The following is a 21,069-nucleotide window of genomic DNA, read 5'->3' as shown; positions in this document are numbered from 1 at the left end:
AATAAAGTGAACTTTAATAATAACTTAAGCAAAAAATGGAAAATACACAGATAGGATGAAGATGGAAGAACTATTTATTCAGGATGTTCCAGTTCATGGGTACTGCTGGTGTTCACAGGGAAGAAAGACAGAATGCTAGAACATCATTCAAATTACAACACCTGTCACACCCAGACTCCCAGTTCACAGAGAACTGGAAAGTGATCTTGTTAGCTCCTCTTCTTCCTCATGGTTTCTCCTTCTTAAAGTTTTCATTGCTTCCCAGCCTCTGGCCCATAACTTTCTCCCAAAGCTCCTAACGAGGCCATCTCCTAGGATGCAGGCCAACCTTCTGAGGGTCAGGTGCAATGCGTGGTCTAAGCCTAGACAGTTGGTACAAAACATGGCAACCTCTAAATCCTATACAAAGAAACACTTTGGCTGCTTACTTAAAAGGGAATTCTTAAAATGCTATACTCTGTGCTGGGAACTAATTGATTATGTGCCAAGAGCTTCAAATGCATACTATCGCAGGTATCTATTGGTGTGTAACAAACCACCCCAAAATATGGGGGTATAAAACAACAATTATTGTATTATGCTTATGACTCTGAAAGTCTAAAATTTAGTCAGGGCACAAGTAGGGACTGTTTTTCTCTGTCCCACAAAGTCTGTGGCCTCAGCTGGGATGGCTCAAATAGCTGAAGATGGGTATTCACCACACAAAACAAAAGGCCACTGTCTGGGTCCTCTGTTCTTCTCCACGTGGTTTTTTCTAGAGCAAGTCCTTCACTCATGTACCTGATATCTGAGCTGGGGTAGTTTGAACAGTTTGGGTCTGGCTGTCCTCACTGTGTCTCCACATGGCCTCTTCAAGTGCTTACTTTGGGATTCTTTACCAAGGTCCTGGAAACCAAGGCAGAGAACTTCAATGCTTGTTAAGACCTAGCTGCAAAGACAGGCAGTATCATTTCAATGTAGGAGGAGATTACTTCCTCCTAGGCTAAACTGTGTTATCAGTTACTTAAAATTTTGGGAATGACTTCTCTGTGTGGGTCTGTGGCAGCATATTTGTTCTTGGGTGTGAATACCAGGAGGTAAAGCTTTCTGGGTAGCCATTATTGGAGAACAGCTGCTTTCTTTGGAAAATGGCTACCACATATATATTCTCTCATTAAGCCCTCACAACAATCCTGTCAGTTCGGTACTCTATTCTCTTATTTAAAAGAACAAAGATTCTGAAAGGTTAAGCAACTTGCTTAAGTTCACACAGTCAATAAGGGTCGGAGATTAGGACCTGCGGTTATCTGTTTCCAAATATGTGCTCTCTCTACGCATTCACGCTATTATCAGTTAGTATCAAGAACCGCACAAGAAAGTGACATTTCAGTTTTCCATCTCCTCCAGTCCAGGAAGAACTCTTCAATTTCAGATGTGATGAAGACAATAAACAGATCTCTTGAATCTGATCACAGTCACATGATAGAATGAAAGCCGTATACACTACTGTTAATTCACTTTGATCACATACTAAAGTACTATTAATAGTAGCAATGGTAATAATAACAGATAATGTTAATTGAGTGCTAACTGTGCTTCAGACCTGGGCTAAGCACTTTATATTTATTTACTGTCTAAATTTTTAACAAGCACCTTATATGATAAGCACTATTATTATCCATATCACAGAGAAGTAGCTTGTAGAAGTTAAATGGCTTACCCAAGGTCACACAACTAATAAGTGACAAAGTTGGGATTTGCACTCAGGGAAGTCTTGACTCTAAAACAGTTATTTTAAGATCAGTTTTATTAAGGTATAATTTACATATAATAAAATGCATCCATTATAAGTATATAGTTTGATGAGCTTCAACTTCAGAAAAAATAAATAAATAAATAAATAAATACCTTGGCCTTGGCATGTAAAGCCTTGTCTTGGGCTTCATTTTCTTGAGAAATGCAGGCTAAGACAGTTGGTATCAGATGGCTAGTGGGCATTAGAAGTGGCTCTAGAAATCAGATGCTCAGGGTCAAATGCTCAAGATGGACCATTCACCAGTATGACAGGAAGAAGGAGCCCATTTCTGGTCATAAGTGGGGTGGCACAAAGAAGCCTTGCACCAGAGAGTACTGGAAGGAAGAGCAGGTGGAAGGTGGCACCTATGCCAATTAAGCAGTGTGGCACAGTGATAGTTATAGGAATTGGGACTTGGCTGGCTTTTGTTAATGGCTTTATAAGCTATTCTGGTTATCTACTGCTCTGTAACAAACTACCCCAAAACTTAGGGCTCAAAACAATGTATTATTTTCTCTTATGATATGGCAAGCTAACTCAGTTGAGTTGGTTGGTTCTCACTCAGGGTATCTCATGTGGTTCTAGACACATGGTAGCTGGGTCTGGAGACCACATAAGGCTTCTCTGGGCTTGAAGTTCAAGATGGCTCACTCACATGGCCAGCATTGATGCTGGCTGTCAGCTGCAAACTCATCTGGGGCTCTCACAGCATAGAGGGCTCAGGGTAGTCACACTTTGAACATGGTGGCTGGTTTCCCCCAAGCAGACATTCTAAGAGGCAGGAAGTAGAAGAACTAGGATGGCTATACTCAGAATTGGCACTATATCATTTCTACTTTGTTCTTTTCATCAAAGCAGTCACAGTGCTCAGCATATTTAGGGGAGTGCAAGAGCAAGATTCTATCTCATAATGGGAGAGTGATAAGTACGTGTCCTATGTGGAATGAAAGATACTGTTGCATTCATCTTTGGAAAATATGATTTGTCACAAACAAGCTTATGTCTACTAACCACCAGATAATCACACCTGATTGGCAATGTCCTAACATATCCTTAAATTCTGCAGTTGCAGGATGGACTCTGCTGAAAATCAAGGCTAGAATTCACTTTTAAGGCATGCAGGATTACAAAGACAATTGAATGCATGGCCTCAACAGATGTTCTTTGCAAAGTCAAAACTCCTAATATGAAAGGAATAGGATCCTGAGACCTGGGATAAGAACATTTGGGTAAACAAGCCTGCAAATAGTAAATCTCCAGCTTTATGAACACTCTGGACTCAAAGGAAAAAAACATCTCCCTGTTTCTAAACAGCCCACCTTTATGCAGGAATGCAGCAAAGGCCTCAGCTGAGGCAAGTGCTTTGCAGGACAATGCTCATCCTCAAACTCTGACTTTGCCCTTTTCTCATAACCAGTAGCTGGAGTCATGTCTCAGCACAGCCTGATCCAGGAAATACAATGCCTGTTCCTTCTATACCTTGCACGACCTAGCAAACAGGCACTGGCAGAATCCAGGAAAACACGTGGGAATACATCTTGAGAGAGTTGGATGAGGAAATCCTGAATATAAAGGTGGATAGGAAGAATTAATTGATATGCAAGTCTTCTTCCATGACTCAGAATTTAACATCCTGGCAAAAACATCTGGACCCAGTCCTAACACATTGGTAGGGTGACTCTTTGAAGCTTGAACACAATAGGTTACAGTGAATAAGGTAGAGTTGCTAGAATAAATTTGGTGGAGTATCAAGGAAGGGTCAGAAGGAGGTAGGAATGTTAAAATGGATTTATTAGTGAGATCAGAGAATCCTTCATCTGTCTGTATTCCTCAGAAAGTCCCAGAGGGTGTTCCTTTGACTAAAGCAACAAGAAATGCACTGCTGAAGAAAGTACTGGCTTATTTTGAGAAGTGCCAATGGTGTCTGTCCCTCATAAACTGGGGTTGATAGTTTGAGATGCTGCTACAACACTGGACTTCTTAGCATCATTCAAGATAACAGGATTCTGGAATGTCAGGGGCCAGGCAGCAATTCTTAAGTGACAGTAGCAAAGTATAGGTATATATGATTACTATAATGGACAGGAAGATTGGAAGATGCCTCAGCTCTCAGGCACCTGTGGCAGTGGCTAAGAGACTAAGGTATTCCCACCGGTGAGACAGATGAATGGCCAACTACAGTGGTATTTGACTTGTAGAATTAGAAAAAAATTAAAAGGAGAGCTGCCACAAGCACACTTCAAAGTGGATCCAATGGACCCATGAACTCAACCTGTGGTTATTTCCCCAATGTCCAAGAGCATAATTTGGATGGATAAACAAAGTAGCAGCAGAATCCTCCCACAGGTTCCCTAGCCTATTGAGTAAAAGCCATTAGGGTAGGAAGGGACACGTGGAAGTCTCTGAAACTATCCAGCACAACCCCACCAGCCAGGAGGCTGTACCCAAGTCAGCACTATTTCAAAAGAAAATTAGTGCCACCAGCAAAGAGAATTGGTACCACCATTTCCACTGGATGATATTCTCCAGCATCTCTATATATAATTCACCTGAATGGTGCTTGGAAAACTAAACTGACAGATCATGGTGGATGACAGTGGACTACCCTAAACTTAATCAAATGGTAGCTCCAACCTCAGCTGCTGAGCCAGATGGGATATCTTTACTAAACAGACCAATAGAGCCTCTGGCACTCAGTATGTTGCTATTGATCTGGTGAATATGTTCTTTTCAATCCTCATCAATAAACGGGATCTAAAGCAGGTCTCCTCTAAATGAGAAGGACATCAGTACACATTGATAGTCTTGCCTAAGGCTATGTGAAGCCTCTTGTGCAATGTCACAAAATAGTCTGCAGAGATCTTAATTGTCTTAATATTCCAGAGGCATATGGACTATACTGGCACACTATCTTGATGGCATTATGCAGATTTAACCTGCTAAACAGAAGTACCAACTTGAGTGTCGGGGGTGAGAATGAAACTCCACAAAGATTCCCCAACCTGCCCATCAGTGACATTTTTAGGAATCCAATAATTTGAGGCACGCTCGCACAGAGTCTTTGAGGTAAAGCACAAGATGTTAGATCTTGTACCTTATTCTGGCTTTCTATTGCTACGTAACAAACCACCCCAAAACTTACTGATGTAAAACACCACAATACGGCTAAACTCATGGATTCTGTGGGTCAGGAATTTGGACAGAGAACAGCAGGAATGTCTTGTCTCTACTTTTAGATTTCTGCCAGCTTTGCTAAACTGGGCATCCATAATAGAATTCAGCTGTAATCCCTTAAAGCATCCATTTATGTGAAATGAACTAATTTCTCTCCTAGGTATTTAGAATGATATAGTGACGTGCCATACTTGGTAGAACTGAGAAAATAGTCATTCAAACCATTTTCTGTCTTCTGCAACTCAGATAAAAAATACTCTAGTTGAGAAAGGCTGGCTATAACCTAAGTTGGAAAAACTCAGGGCTGAGGGGTGACACAAACTGGGCTGAAATCTTCTGGAGTCATCTTCATTTACATTTCTAATGCCTAAGCTGTGTCACTTGAAGGCTGGGCTCATTGAGGACCATCGAATGGAACTCCAACGTATTCCCTCTCCATGTGGCTTAGACTCTTCACAATACAGCAGTTTGCAAGTAGTTGGAAGAGGAAGGATCCTACTGAACAAGAAAGAAGTGACCTGGTCTTTTATGATCTAGCCTCAGGAGTCATATAGTACAGTACTGCACTATATGTATTTTGTGTGTGTGTGTATAATATACATATATATTTTATATATACACACACAAAAGTATATACTGTAGTATACTAAAGTTATATAGCATAGTAGCTTTCACCATTCTCTATCAGTTGAACCAGTAAGAAGCCTAGCCAGATTCCAGGGGATATGACATAGACCCCATCTCTTGACAGAAAGAATATCAAATAATTTTGAGATGTTTTAAAGCCACTTAAAATATTTAGAAGTCAGAGATAGCAAATACTTCTCTTGGGAATATTGCTGTAACTCATTTTTTGGGTAACTTGCAAGGCTGCCAGTTTTGAATGTCAGAGTAAGATCTGCAGCAGATCCAGGCTATGATACAAGTGGCCCTGACACTCATGCTAGATAGCCAGCAGATTTAATGGTGCTACTTATTGCAAATAAAGATGTTATGTGTATGGAGTCTCTGACAAGTTCAGAAAAGAGAGTTGCAGCACAGATCCTATGGTTCTGGAACTAGGCCTTCTTTCTCCAACAGAAAAGTACAAACCATTTGAAAACTAGCTCCATTCTGAGCTCTGACAGAGATGAATCTTCTGCACATGGGACATCATGTGACCATGCAGCCAGAGCTACCCCTGTTCAGCTGAGTATTTTCAGATCCACAATGTTGGTCACAATGTCAGGCAGGCACAGCAGTAATCCATCATACAACGAAATGGGCCAGAAGAGATCCAGAGGGCGCAAGTCAATTCCATCTGCCCTAGATTTCTGTTACCTACCTCTCTTGTTCAGTTCACATCTAAAGTCTTTTTTTATTTCTTTGGTTTTTTGGTTTTTTTTTTTTTTTTGAGACAAAGTGTTCCTCCGTCACCCAGGCTGGAGTGCAGTGGTGCAATCTCGGCTCACTGCAACCTCTGCCTCCTGGGTTCAAGCGACTCTTGTGCCTCAACCTCATGAGTAGCTGGGATTACAGGCGCAGGCCACTGTGCCCGCCTCATGTTTGTTTTCTTAGTAGAGACAGGATTTTGCCATGTTGGCCAGGTTGGTCTCAAACTCCTGACTTCAGGTGATCTGCCCACTTTGGCCTCCCAAAGAGCTGGGATTACAGGCGTGAGCCACCACGCCGGGCCCTAAAGTCTTGTAATTCCCTATAACCAACCAATGAGGACAAAAACTTGAACTGAGTTCATAGATGGGCTGCCTTAACAGGCTGGTGGTAGTGAAAAATGGACTACCACCAGGCTAGAGTCCTGTGGAGGGGTGGTCCTGAGGACAGGGAAAGTTACCCCTCCCAGTAAGCAGAGCCTAGAACAATGCACTTGCTCATTCTCTTTGTAGGGTGGGAGAAGTGGTCTGAGTGAAGGTTGTATCTGAACCCACTGGCAGTGGCGAATGGCTTGCTGGTTGGGTCAGAAGCCTCAAAGCAGATGGATCTATAGTACTGGACACATAGCATGTAGATTTCTCTCTCACATCAAGGCCCACCAGAGAACCTCCTCTGCAAGTGAGGCACTAAACAACAAGGTGACAGGATGTCATGAGGATATCAGCCAGCCTCTCTCCTTAGCCACTGCATGACAGAGGGAACATGGGACAGGGATAGAGGCTCTGCATGGCCCCAATGGCATTAGTGCCATCTCACCAAGACCAGTCTAGCAACTGCTGTCCTGAATATGTGATTTTCACCAGAGAGACTGATGTGAAACACTCCATCACTCCATGTGGTACACGTCTTGAAGAAGACCAGCCAATCACTTGGTGATAGGCTTTTTACATCAGATGCCTTCTACACTGGAAGGATCAGTGATTCATTCTTACCAGAATGGACACGTATCTGGACAAGGGGTTGCCTTCCTTGCCCCAATGACTCTGCTAGCACCACCACCAACTTACATTCCGACATGTTTGCACAGGATATTTGAGGAGTTAGCATTCCAGGGGAAACCCTTGACCAACAGATGCCAGAAGCCAGGAAATGTTCCTCTCTTCTGTTCTTTGAGAGGACAGTCCTGAGATATAATCTCTATAGTTCCTTAGAGAACCAAGCAGGATGGAGGCCCACTTACCACAATAGAGACCAGTTCAGTGGAGCACCTTGATCAGCCTTGCCTCCTCTTTGATATCTCTCAGTCTCCCATTCCTGGTGCGTCTATTTCCCAAAACAAACCACGTGCATTCATGCACTTTTACCAGGCTCTGCTTTCTGGAAAATTAAGGCTAAGAAGACACTGTCTCTCTTGTGCTTATTCATAAAGCATGCTTTTTCTATAAAGTGAGAGGTCTGTGTGTTATAGTTCAAGAAATTACTCATATTGGCACCAAAGGGGTGTGTGTGTGTGTGTGTGCGCGCGCGTGCGTGCACATGTGTTTAGGTAACAAGGTTCCTGCCTAGGTACTGTGGAGGCTTTGAAAGGATTCTGCTCATGGCTGTGGCACCCATCCCACTGGTCTTCATGTAGGTTGTGCAGAGCTGCCCTGTCCAAGTGGGCTTGGCCGAAGAGTGAGTGAGGGCTTCATTCACCAAGCAGAGCACTCTGGCACAAGCTGCATCTACACAGAGGAAGGGTGTCTGTTCCTAATTTATAAAAGGAACTGTCAGCTCACTAAGCCCTGTGCCCTAGAGGCACTTCCACCCAAGGTGGGTGTATTTTCTTTTCTTTTCTTTCCTTTTCTTTTCTTTTTTAATTATTTTAAGTTCTGGGATACATGCACAGGATATGCAGGATTGTTACATAGGTAAACCTGTGTCATGGTGGTTTGCTACACCCACCAACCCATCACCTAGGTATTAAGCCCAACATGCATTAGCTATTTATCCTGATACTCTCCCTCCCCCTGCCTGCACCCCACAGGCCCCAGTATGTGTTGTTCACCTCCCTGTGTCTATATGTTCACATTGTTCAGCTCCCACATGTAAATGAGAACCTACAGTGTTTGGTTTTCTGTTTCTGTGTTAGTTTGCTGAGGATAATGGCTTCAGCTCAATCCATGTTCCTGCAGAAGACATAATCTCATTCCTTTTTATGGCTGCCTAGTATTCCATGGTGTATATGTACTACATTTTCTTTATCCAGTCTATCATTGATGGGCATTTGGGTTGATTCCATGCCTTTGCTATTGTGAATAGTGCTGCAATAAACATATGCATGCATGTATCTTTATAATAGAATGATTTATATTCCTTTGAGAATGAGTTCATGTCCTTTGTAGCGACATTGATGAAGCTGGAAACCATCATTCTGAGCAAAATATCGCAAGGACAGAAAACCAAACGCTGCATGTTCTCACTCATAGGTGGGAACTGAACAATGAGAACACTTGGACACAGGGCAGGGAACATCACACACCGGGGCCTGTCATGGGGTAGGGGATGGGGAAAGAATAGCATTAGGAGAAATACCTAATGTAAATGACGAGTTAATGCGTGCAGCAAACCAACACAGCACATGGATACATATATAACAAACAAAACGTTGTGCACATGTCCCTAGAACTTAAAGTATAATAATAATAATAAAAGAATGATTTATATTCCTTTGTGTATATACCCAGTAATGGTATTTCTAGTTCCAGGTCTTTGAGGAATCGCCACACCGTCTTCCAGGATAGTTGAACTAATTTACATTCCCACCAACAATGTAAAAGTGTTCTTATTTCTCCACAGCCTCACCAGCATCTGCTGTTTCTTGACTTTTTAATAATCACCATTCTGACTGGCATGAGATGGTATCTCACTATGGTTTTGATTTGCATTTCTCTAGTGATTAGTGATGTTGAGCTTTTTTTCATATGTTTGTTGGCCAAATAATGTCTTCCTTTGAGAAGTGTCTGTTCGTGTCCTTTGCTCACTTTTTAATGGGGCTGTTTGCTTTTTTCTTGTAAATTTGCTTAAGTTCCTTGTAAATTCTGAATATTAGAACTTGTCAAATTGGTAGACTGCAAAAATTTTCTCCCATTCTGTAGGTTGTCTGTTCACTCTGATGATAGTCTCTTTTGCTGTGCAGAAGCTCTTTAGTTTAATTAGGTCCCATTTGTCAATTTTTGCTTTTGTTGCAATTGTTTTTGACGTTTTTGTCGTGAAATCTTTGCCCGTGCCTATATCCTGAATGGTGTTGCCTAGATTTTCTTCTAGGGTTCTTACATTTTTGGGTTTTACATTTAAGTTATAATTCACGTTGAGTTAATTTTTGTATAAGATGTAAGGAAGGGGTCCAGTTTCAATTTTCTGCATGTGGCTAGCCATTTCTCCCAGCACCATTTATTAAATAGGGAATCCTTTCCCCATTGGTTGTTTTTGTCAGGTTTGCCAAACATCAGATGGCTGTAGATGTGTGGTCTTATTTCTAAGTTCTCTATTCTGTTCCATTGGTTTATGTGTCTGTTTTTGTACCAGTACCATGCTGTTTTAGTTACTGTAGCCTTGTAGGATAGTTTGCAATTGGGTAGCATGATGCCTCCAACTTTGTGCTTTTTGGTTAGGATTGTCTTGGCTATTCAGGCTTTTTTGTTGTTGTTCTATATGAAATTTAAAACAGTTTTTTTCTAATTCTGTGAAGAATGTCAATGGTAGTTTAATGGGAATAGCATTGAATCTATAAAATACTGTGGGCAGTATGGCCATTTTCACAATATTGATACTTCCTATCCATGAGCATGGAATGTTTTTCCATTTGTTTGTGTCCTCTCAGATTTCCTTGAGTAGTGGTTTGTAGTCCTCCTTGAAGAGGTCCTTCATTTCCCTTGTTAGCTCTATTCCTAGGTATTTTATTCTCTTTGTAGCAATTGTGAATGGGAGTTCACTCATGATTTGGCTCACTGCTTGTCTGTTGTTAGTGTATAGGAATGCTTGTGATTTTTGCCATTGATTTTGTATCCTGAGACTTTCCGAAGTTGCTTATCAGCTTAAGAAGCTTTTGGGCTGAGACAAGGGGGTTTTCTAGATACAGGATCATGTCATTTGCAAACTGAGACAATTTGACTTTCTCTCTTCCTATTTGAATACCCTTTATTTCCTTCTGTTGCCTGACTGGGGGCACATTTTCTAATCACCGGAAAATCCTCCTATGGGCAGCAGAGGCCCAGAATCCACCTACACTCCCATCTCTGCTACTCACATCTTGACGCCCCTACATTTGGTTCAAAGCTAAGAGCATTTTCTGAATTAATTAAAAACTCAGAACATAGCTCAGGTCCAGAGCTAGGGAGAAAACCATATGGTTTTTTGGTTGAAAGAAACCGTAGATATTATTTAAGGTTAGCCTAACTCTTTCATTTGACAGATAAGGAAACTGTCTACAGAGCCTCTTCTGTATTGCCTCCTACACTCAACAGTCCAGATGTCAGGCTTCAGCCAGGGCACCACTCAGCAGTATGTGTGACCCAGTTCAGTTTCAGTGAAAAACTATCATAATTGACTAAATGACTCCTTTCCTAACAGCAACTTTATAAAGATGAGTAAAATGAGAAAATGAAGCACCAACCAACATTTTGCAAACTTACATTATACACTTTTCACTTGTACATGAAGTTTTTGGAAGAGTTTCTGTTTTCTATGAACACTAGGCAATCTCTTTTGACTTTGGTCACTAGGCACCTGTGAAATTGAGGACATCTTGTTGCATTCATATTATTTCAATGTACATTGAATACCAGGCCAGAAAAAAAGAAAGAAGAAAAGAATGGAAGGAAAAGAGATTTGTTGAATGGCCTCTTGATTGTTGTGTTTTCAATAAGTCATGGACATTATATTGGGGACTTTTGACTCACTGGTGATACAGCTTTCGGTGTGTTCTGTTGTCATTAGAAATTGACCATATTTCACTCAGAAATGAAAGATGAGACTGACAAAAAATCTTGTTATAAAGCCCCTGGCTAAGAGGAAGGCAAGAAAGAAATACAGGTAAGCTAGTTTCCAAGAAATGAAATAAAGAGCACGAGAGATCATGCTGTGGCCCAGGCTTAAAGAATTCTTGAATTTCCATCTGAGTTCTGTCAGTTACCTCAATGTTTCATGTTGGTTTTTCCTCATTATTTTACCCAGGTGACTGCTCCTTACCCTACATAGGTTAGGGGATTAATTGATGATGGTGACATGCTTGGCATCCTCCATGCAAGGAAAGAGGCTGCCCCATCCCCTATTTTGGCCCAGAGCAGATAGCTGAACTGGAGTATGCTTTAGTCATGACTCTCCGTGGTGTATATTTTGGAAACTAAGGACCCACCTGCTGACCTAGGCCTTGAAAACCTCACAACTCCAGTCTCCATTCTGTCTGATCCCAAGGAAGATAAGACAAAAAAGCCACTACACCCCTGCCCCCATCTGCTGCTGACCATTGCTGGGGATCTGCACTCTTCATTCTGCCTGCAGCGAGTGGGAAGTGACCCTGGAGGAGTACAGTGTGAAGCATGGATGAGATTTCTGCAGATCTTCATCTGGGCAGTGGAGAGTGTGTTCCAAAATGTGAGAGACTCATTTCAGCAGTTAGAGAGGGTGATCCCATTCTCTCTGCTCAAAGTAGCAGGGAGGGAATGAGGACGGCCCTTTTATGCAATACTGGATAGTGATTCAGAGCCTGCATGGAGGACCCCCACTTCCTGGTCAGAGTCCAGGTCTGCTGTTTATCAACTCTGTGATTTGAGGCAAGTACCTTAACATCTCTGTACCTCAGTTTCCTTATGTGGGAACTGGAGACAGGCTTGCTACATGAAGCCCAGTTCAGAACACTTTACTCATATTTCTCCAACTAATCCTCACAAACATCCCAGTAGGTAGACACTATTATTATCCCCATTTACAGATGAGAAAACTGAGTCACATAGCTGGGAAACGGCAGAGGCAGCATTCAGATCTAAGCAGCCTGGCTCCATTTTCAATGTTCTTAGCTGCTCAGTAGATTGGGGAACAATGTCACTTTCTTCATAGGGTTGTTGTGAGAATTAAATGAGTTAATCATGTTGCGTGCCTACCACAAACAGTGCCTCCCCCCACCGCTTACTCTAAGCAAGTGCTCACTAGATGCATGCTACCTCTTGTTAAGCTGTCATGTGGGGCTGGTGACGAAGACACTGAAGTGAAAGACAGCATGGGAATAAAGATGGGACAGCAGGAAGCAGTGAGGTACATCGGAGATGACTTGGGTCTTCCTTTCCCGGGCAGTCCCCTCTTCTCTTCAAGCAGCAAGGATGATAATATTGGGGTCTAAAAGTACACAATTTTATCTCTGAATAAAATTCCATGAAGAAATTTTGCTCTCAGTTTGCATTAGGTGATCTGTGATCCCATCCCCACATGTCTGAAGCTCTGAGCACAGGCAAAAAAAATCAAATTACTCAGGCCATCCTGCCCCAACAGGCTCTTCCTTTCTGTTTCAGCTTCTTAAGAAATACCCCTTTTCTCCCGGGGACTGACATTCTGCTCATTGTGTTTGCTGCACAGGCCCCATGGCCAGACCCATTTTTTGCCCTGCTTTGCCCCTTTCTATGCACCAGGAGGCTGACTCTAGGAATCTCCTGCCAGCTGGCTTCCCATAGGGCTTGGTCAGCAGAAGGCACCAGCAGAAAATGCAGGAGGAAAGAGGTCAGGGCACTTCTTCCCGGCCTCACTGGTGTCTGACAAAATCTGCGATGCTTTGCTGTTGCAGCTCCCATGGAATGAGGGGAGTTCCTTCGCAACTCCTGCCCCCAGGGCTCTGGTAACTCTATTTCCTCCTGTTGTCCTTCTGGCCCTAGGAGTGATCGTGGCTTCCCAGTGTTGCTGGTGTCTGGTGACTTGTCACCCTTGTTTGCTCCTTATGCCTTTGCACAGCACTGTAAGCCACACCTGATCCACACTCCATTTGTGCCATCTGGTTGAACTCAGGGCCCTGCCATGACCATGGCTGACACATCTACATGCCCAGGATCACTTTACCCATGAGGCCCAGAGGTGGAGCCATATATTTTCCATTAGCTATCATTGTAAAAGTTTTTCTCGTTGAAAATGTCAGATAGTACATTTTAAATATTTATTGACACTAAAATTAGAATTGATAGATGAACATGAAAAAGAAAACAAGTATCATACATATTCACAGCACACAAAGATAACTGCTATTTTACCATGTGCATTTTTTCCTATTACAAAAAATGCATATACTATTCTTTTTTTTTTTTTTTTTTTTTTTTTTTGAGACAGAGTCTCGCTTAGTCGCCCAGGCTGGAGTGCAGTGGCGCGATCTCGGCTCACTGCAAGCTCCGCCTCCCAGGTTCACGCCATTCTCCTGCCTCAGCCTCCCGAGTAGCTGGGACTACAGGCGCCCGCTGCCTCACCCGGCTAATTTTTTACATTTTTAGTAGAGACGGAGTTTCACCGTGTTAGCCAGGATGGTCTCGATCTCCTGACCTCGGGATCCGCCCGCCTCGGCCTCCCAAAGTGCTGGGATTACAGGCGTGAGCCACCGCGCCCGGCCACATATACTATTCTTTATTGGCTGAAATATTGTGAACAATTTCCTTCATCAATAAATATACTTCAATGTCAATACATTTATTTCTAATACTTCATCAAAATTCTTAATGACTACAGAGTCATATTTAGGCCTGTACCACAGTTTAATCATTCCCCTATTAGCAAGCATTTGAGTAGGTTCCAGTTTTTCCTTGTTATAAACAGTGCGGCAATAAACATCTTTGTACAATATAAAATACTTGAAAATACAACACAATCAACTTAGTCTTCCTAAACCAAAAGCCACACATATGCAGCAGCAGCAGGGTCACTCCCTCTCAAGAGATAATAATATCTGCCTCCCCTGCCTCCCACTGATGTTGTGAGGTTCAACTGAGAAAATGTATATGTAAGTTCTTTATAAACTGTAAAGTGGATGGGGTGGTTATTATAGTATGAGCTTATTCTTTCATAACAACCCTGTAAGACAGCACTGTGGATATATCTTCAAGGCACATTGTACCGACAATTTTGCCAGACATAAAGAATTGAAAGCTTACTTTTAGGCTTTTATATATTTATTTCTCTTTAACACAACAAAGAATGGTGTACGAGAAAAGCAGCCTTCCTGTACAAGAGTAAACTACCAGCTGGCAGTGCATTCTATCTCTTCTGGTGCATGTCAGCTCATTACATCCCCTCAAGAGGACCACTGCAAACAATTGAAGGAATTTGAGTTGCCTAAAATGTCCCCATGGCACTGAAAGTCCCTCCTGTAATACTGGTTACCCCAACTCCTAAAGCAGATTAGTCATAATGACTACTTTCCATCCCTGTCCTAATAGTCTCTTCTAAAAAGCACTTTAGATAACTCTGCTTGATTAAAAAAAATTGAGCAGCGGTTCCGTTTCTTTTTTAATGGGAACTTTTATGTCAAGTGTAGAAGCTGCACTGACATCTCACATGAAACTATCCCATCACTCAGCAAGAGGCACTCCATTTTGGATGGATTCTTGATTTACTTTCTGTGAATCTAAGTTCATGGATTTTCTACTCTTGCTAAGGCAATACTATTAAAATGTCAGAATGCAGTTTCCCAGAGCAAGAGTCTTATACAGTTTTCAATTCTTAATGAGAGGCATCAGCCAAGTTTTTAAAATCTTGACTTGAATCATACTTAATGCTATTTGTTAACTGGTGTGAAAAGGTTTCTATGTGTTAAAGTGGTAACATTCTACCAAGGTAAATGGCGTTTTGGGGCATGATATTCTATCTGGCTGCTTGCTTTCTATCCCTATTTGACTTTTTTACAAAAATTCAGTGGATGGGGCATAGCCCTACTTTACAATGTTAAGAAGTGTTTTTACTTTAAGTTGGCTCAAATTAATAAAAGACACAGGGCCAGGTGCGGTGACTCAAGCCTCAGGGCCAGGTGCGGTGACTCAAGCCTGTAATCCCAGCACTTTGTGAGGCCAAGGCGGGTGGATCACGAGGTCAGGAGATTGAAACAATCCTGGCTAACACGGTGAAACCCCATCTCTATTAAAAATACAAAAATTAGCTAGGTGTGGTGGTGGGCACCTGTAATCCCAGCTACTCAGGAGGCTGGGGCAGGAGAATCATGTGAACCCAGGAGGCGGAGGTTGCAGTGAGCCGAGATCATGCCACTGCACTACAGACTGGGCAACAGAGCAAGACTCTGTCTCAAAAAAAGAAAAGAAAAGAAAAGAGACAAAGGCTCCTCTTGAACTGTTTTCTCAACTACTTGATCATTTGTGTCTCTTCTGGGAAGGATAGACAGGCAGAGCAGGGCCCAGTGCTCATGTGCTGAATGTAACTCGCCCTAACAGCACAAGAAGCCCAAGGGCTTGTTTTCTGTGTGAGTCAAGGAAACACCTGCTACCTCATGAGACAAGTCTGATCCAGGGGTATTGGCAAGGAAAGGTATGCAGGCCTTGCACAGAGATACTGAAATTGCTTTTGTTTCCTTCCTTCCTAATTTTGTCTCTGTAGATGTCTCACTGTTTCCATGGGTTTATTCATTTCCATCACCACCACTACCCCCACTTTTTTTTACAGTTGTGTATTCAACCAGAGAAAATGAGTTTAAAAAAACAATTATGATAGTGAAAAAAAGAGCAGATTCAAAACTGCCATATGTGAGGCCCATGGGAGTCCCTGATTAATTTTCATTTTTATCATTTAGTTCTGAGATTGGCCTGTTTCAGTAAATGTGAGAGCAAGTGTGGTTATGGACTTGATTTCCTTGCAACCTTAAAAACAAATGAACCAGCTTGAGTCTTTTTCTTACCGTGGTGGGTTCCTGTTAGGCAAGAACTGTAACTCCATGAGCAAGTCGTCCCAACACCACAGGGGCAGACCTTCGTCACACAGCAACTCCCAAAATGGGAATTTGGGTGGATTTTAGAGCACAGTCAGCTAACCTTGAGAACATCATGGTTGTAGGCAAAACTTTCTGTTCCTCTATTTGTCTTTCTGCTCCATTCTTGGGTCCATATTCCCCTACACATATTGGATGCTTGAAATACTGACTCTGAAAGAATAATCAATTAGCAAATAGTTACAAGGAGTAGGACACTCAAGGAGTCTAGTTGAAAAAAAAAGGACCAGCATGATAATTGTACAAAAAGTATTTGTAGAAATTCAAACATGGAGAAATCACTGTATATTGGGAAAGATTAGGAAAAGTTACTTATAGAACAGCAAGGTAAGCTGAGCCTTAAGCAGGTAGGAAGGTTGGATGAGACCCAGCAGGGTAGACAGGAGAAGCCATGGCATATGTGGAGTATAAGTTGACAGAGGCAAGGAGGTAGGTTTGGTCAGGTGTGTTAAGGAGACAGTGTGTCTGGTTAGAAAGGAGTTTTCAGGGAGTGGAAATGGCACCTAAGGGCAGCATATTGTTAGGCACCAGTTTATTGAAAGAAAGCCTCCAGGGGATTTGGATTTCATCCTACAGGCAAAAGAGTCATGGACATTTTTGGGCAGGAGACTGGCATGGAGGGCAGATCACTTGAGCTGAAGATGATTGAGATCTGACTTGGCGAATCATGGCAAAACCACGTGTCTAGGCAGAGCTCCCACACTTAGTCACAGCTGTAGAGGCCATGAAGCCTGGGAGACTGGGAACTGTCCACTGCCAAGAACTCTGGAGGCTTCCCAGGGTCCCCTCAGGAAACACCTTGCAGATAAAGCCTTTCCCTTTCTCTAAAAATCTCCACATTCTAATCCCCTACGGTTTGGTCGACTATGCTGTACTAAGATGTTAAGAGCAGATTATAACTTAAAGTAGGTACAAGAGAACACAAAATTTCATAGGTACGAGAAATGCTAAGAAGCAGGCTCACTATGAGAAATAACTTCTCATAGAAGCCTTCAGAACATATCTAGTAACATCTAGTTTACAATAGTAAGAAACAAAAAAACAATTTGGGTGTTCTGGGATGGGGGAAGTTTCACAAGATGGCATTTACTTCAAATTTTTCTTCAAGTGGTGTCATTTGGGTTGTGGTTGATGGCTATGACACCAAGAGAAAGCAAGTTAACTTGGATTAAGTCTCTTTTCTGCTTTCCAAATTACATAGATTTCTCAGGGTCTTTGCCCTCCCCACATCTGGACTCCAGGAATGAGTCATTTAAGGAGACACCCCCAGACAGGAGTTTCTGTTCTCTGCAGTCGTTCTAATGAGCACTCTGTACTTCGACTGCCTGTCAGACAAATCAGGGAAGAAAGCAGGAGTCTCTAAAGCAGTCAAGCAGATTTCCCCAGGCTTACAGTCTCAAAGAAATTGGGCCTGGCCAAAATGACCTCAGGCATCCACTGAGGAGAAGAACTTGCTTCTAAGAACTTCTCTCCAGCCTTCCATGTTTCCTTCCATGACAGGCATCTGTGGGGTGACAATTAGGTGTGGTGGGTGGGCATTTCTGTGGGCTGGCAGCCTATTTTAACTTCCAACTGTGGGAGTGAGCTTTAACTCTGTGCTAAAATTAGGGGAATCCAGCAACTCCTGTGGTTATTTCAATCAGTTCCCACTTATTGAGTAGCAGCGGCACAGTTAAGTAATAACATGGTAACCTTGCCAAGACATAAATGAAACGCTGAGTGTTGCCCAGTTGGAGCTGAAATCGCTTCAATGATCTAAGCTGAGAGCCAAACCAACAAAACGGCTGCTGGCCTCTGGGGGTGGGGGAAACTGGGGACATGGAACAGAATCCCCAGAGCAGCTCTTTTGATGCTGGGGTCAGATTTAAGGGAGTGGGCACTGATTGGCCTGGCAATCCAAACTTCACTACAGAAATGCCAACAGCCCCAGGAATCAGAAAGGCTCAGTTTGCTCTTCCTCCAAGAGAGGGCACGTGGGCTCTGCCAGAGGAGCCCACTGCCAGACCCAGGGATCCTGGAAAGACCCTGGCCCCTGGTGCTTGAGTTCACACCGTTGCAATGAATGTAATCATGATCCAGAGAAGCAGCTCCTAAGCCACACTGTGGAGAACATTGTTCTGATTGGCTCTGCTTTGAGAAGATGGTTTCCTCTAGCTGAGAGAGACAGAGGCGCCATGCCAGCTCCCGGTTCAGATCGGCAGGTGAGGTCAACAGAAGATCAAAAGAAGGAGAAGGGCAGAACCTTGAAGAAAGGTTCTATCCAGGATTCTTAGGGCACCAAAGGGCCACCAGGCCCTAAGTCATCCCCCTTGGGTTGGGGTTAGAGCTGGGGGAGGGACCTGCGGTGATGGAGGCCACTGATAACTGCAGACTGAGCACTCAAGTTTTCAGTTCATGCAGGACTCTTTAGCTCCCCTTACCCACTCTTCTGACAGTCTTAGGCATTTTACTCTGATGGTTAAGTGGACCTGAGTTCAAATCCAGTGTGCACTCCAGGAGTCAGGGCCTACAGAAGGCCAGGAATGCCAGGAGACAGGATTGTTGGTGGCCGTCTCAGAAGTCTGCCTGCCACACATTATGATCATTTAGCCCAGGGGTGGCCAATCTTTTGACTCCCCTGGGCCACATTGGAAGAAGAATTGTCTTGAGCCACACATAAAATACACTAACACTAATGAAAGCTGATAAGCTAATTTAAAAAAAAAAAATCACAGAAAAATCTCATTATGTTTTAAGAAAGTTTATGAATTTGTGTTGGGCCACATTCAAAGCTGTCCGGGGCTGCCTGCAGCCTGTGGGCCATGGCTTGGCCAAGCTTGATTCAGCCTGAGAACCGAGTGAGCACCAGAGGAGAAGGAAAAAGGAAACCCGTCCACGGCACTACCTGTTTTACAGTGGCTGTCAACTCTGGCTGCATTTCAGAATTACTTAGGAGCTTTTTAAAAATACCTATACCTGGGCCCCACACCACATATTCTAATTTAACTGGTCTCAAGTGGGTGCTGGGCTTCCTCCCCATGTGATTCCAATGAGCAGCAGGCCGGGCAAACACCGATTTCATCTCTCTAGCAAAGGTTAGGTAAGGAAGGGGATTTAAGCTTTGACTAACACAAAGGATGAGCATAAACTCTGAAGGGTTTCCAGGTGGAAAGGCATGTTAAAGGTCACCAGACAGATCCTGTTCCTCCCGACCTGAGAACACCATCCCCGACACCATCACCTCCACACCACCCCCGACAAGGAGAGACACATTGACCTCTGCACCCCCTTCTCCCCCATGCACCACTCGAGGCCAGGCAGTTCACAGTGGGACACAGCTGACTGCTCAAAGGTTACCTTATGTTGAGCTGATTTCAATGATCTCTTCTATTTTTATTCCTATCCTTTGAGTTTTATTAGAAAGACATAAAGAAAATTCCACATGATGTTGTTTAAAAAAAAAAAATCTGAGCACCAGCTGTGTTCCTGGATTGAAGGTTTGGCCCTGTTGTACTTTCAAATAACGAGGATGCCTGCCCAAGTCAGAGGGACAGGTCTCAGCAGCTGTGAAGCTCATCTCCTCTCTCTGCCCCTGGAAACTCACCTGCCCTGTGTCCTAGCCTGTCTATACCACAGCATCTCTCATCTTCTAACAGTACCAGGGGATTAAGAGCTTAATGGGTTTCCTTGACTTTTGTTATAACAATTACCTTCACTGCCTTACAGTAAAATTGAGGCTATACAAAAAAAGTCACTTTTATATCGTTAATTAAGTAAAGTTTTCATTTTATAATTTTTTTTTTTTTTGAGATGGAGTCTTGCTCTGTTGCCCAGGCTGGAGTGCAGTGGCACCATCTCAGCTGACTGCAAGCTCCGCCTCCCATGTTCATGCCATTCTCCTGCCTCAGCCTCCTGAGTAGCTGGGACTACAGGCGCCGGCCACCACACCCAGCTAATTTTTTGTATTTTTAGTGGAGACGGGGTTTCACCGTGTTAGCCAGGATGGTCTCGATCTCCTGACCTTGTGATCCGCCCGCCTCGGCCTCCCAAAGTGCTGGGATTACAGGCATGAGCCACCGTGCCTGGCCTTACAAATATTTTTTTTAAAGCCTATTCTGTTTCCAGAAGTGCTAGTTTCCAGAGAAGTTAATGGTGAAGCAAAGGCAGACCCAGTTCCCCATCATGGGAACCTTAACTATATAATCACACAAACACATGTTAGACCACACCTGTGATCTGGGGTGTGCAGGAGAGGTACCTGGTGATTTGAGGGCACATCACCCTTGCCTGGGTGTCAGGGAGGGCTTCCCTTGAAGATCTGAGGCTTTAGCAGAGATGGGGAGGGTGAGGAGGAGTTAACTCTGGGGAGGGTGGGGGCCAGAGCATCCAGACAGAGGAAACCTTGCAGGCAGAGGCCCTGGACTGGGAGGGAACACGGGTAGGAGAAATTGAAAGGAGGGTTGTGTGGCTGAGACCCAGAGCAAGGGAAAGTGGGCTGACAAAGGGGCAGGAGCCATCTTAAAGTGTATTATGACCCTAAGAACAATGGGAAGACATCAAAAAGTCTTTACTAGGCAGGGGAAAATGTTTAAATGTTAGCAGTAAACTTCACATAAGGTACTTCCTCACTGGCCAATTCATACCACTATTCTGCATTTAGGTTTTAAAACATGGAAAGTTTCTTTTAAAAGCCAAAACATTCTTTTTAAATATCCAAAAACCTCTATCATTTATTCATTCATTTGTTCATTCTACAACTATTCTTGAGCAC

General features: G+C 43.1%; 1 protein-coding gene across 1 annotated transcript in view; it reads right to left on the bottom strand.

Moving 5' to 3' along the window:
* Nucleotides 1-21,069, bottom strand: part of LOC101017017 (uncharacterized protein C5orf64) — a gene marked incomplete at its 5' end in the record, with an annotated part of 147,664 nt that overhangs the window by 113,565 nt on the left and 13,030 nt on the right. The window contains 2 exons of the mRNA XM_021939380.2: nucleotides 16,230-16,472; nucleotides 18,975-18,990. Of these exons, the coding sequence (XP_021795072.2) occupies nucleotides 16,305-16,472; nucleotides 18,975-18,990 (184 nt within the window). The remainder of the gene's footprint in view (nucleotides 1-16,229; nucleotides 16,473-18,974; nucleotides 18,991-21,069) is intronic.

This window comes from Papio anubis, chromosome 5 (assembly GCF_008728515.1).
Source record: "Papio anubis isolate 15944 chromosome 5, Panubis1.0, whole genome shotgun sequence".
NCBI classification, from domain to species: domain Eukaryota; kingdom Metazoa; phylum Chordata; class Mammalia; order Primates; family Cercopithecidae; genus Papio; species Papio anubis.
Note: the sequence above shows the minus strand (reverse complement) of the source record. Positions and strands in the feature narration are given on the sequence as shown.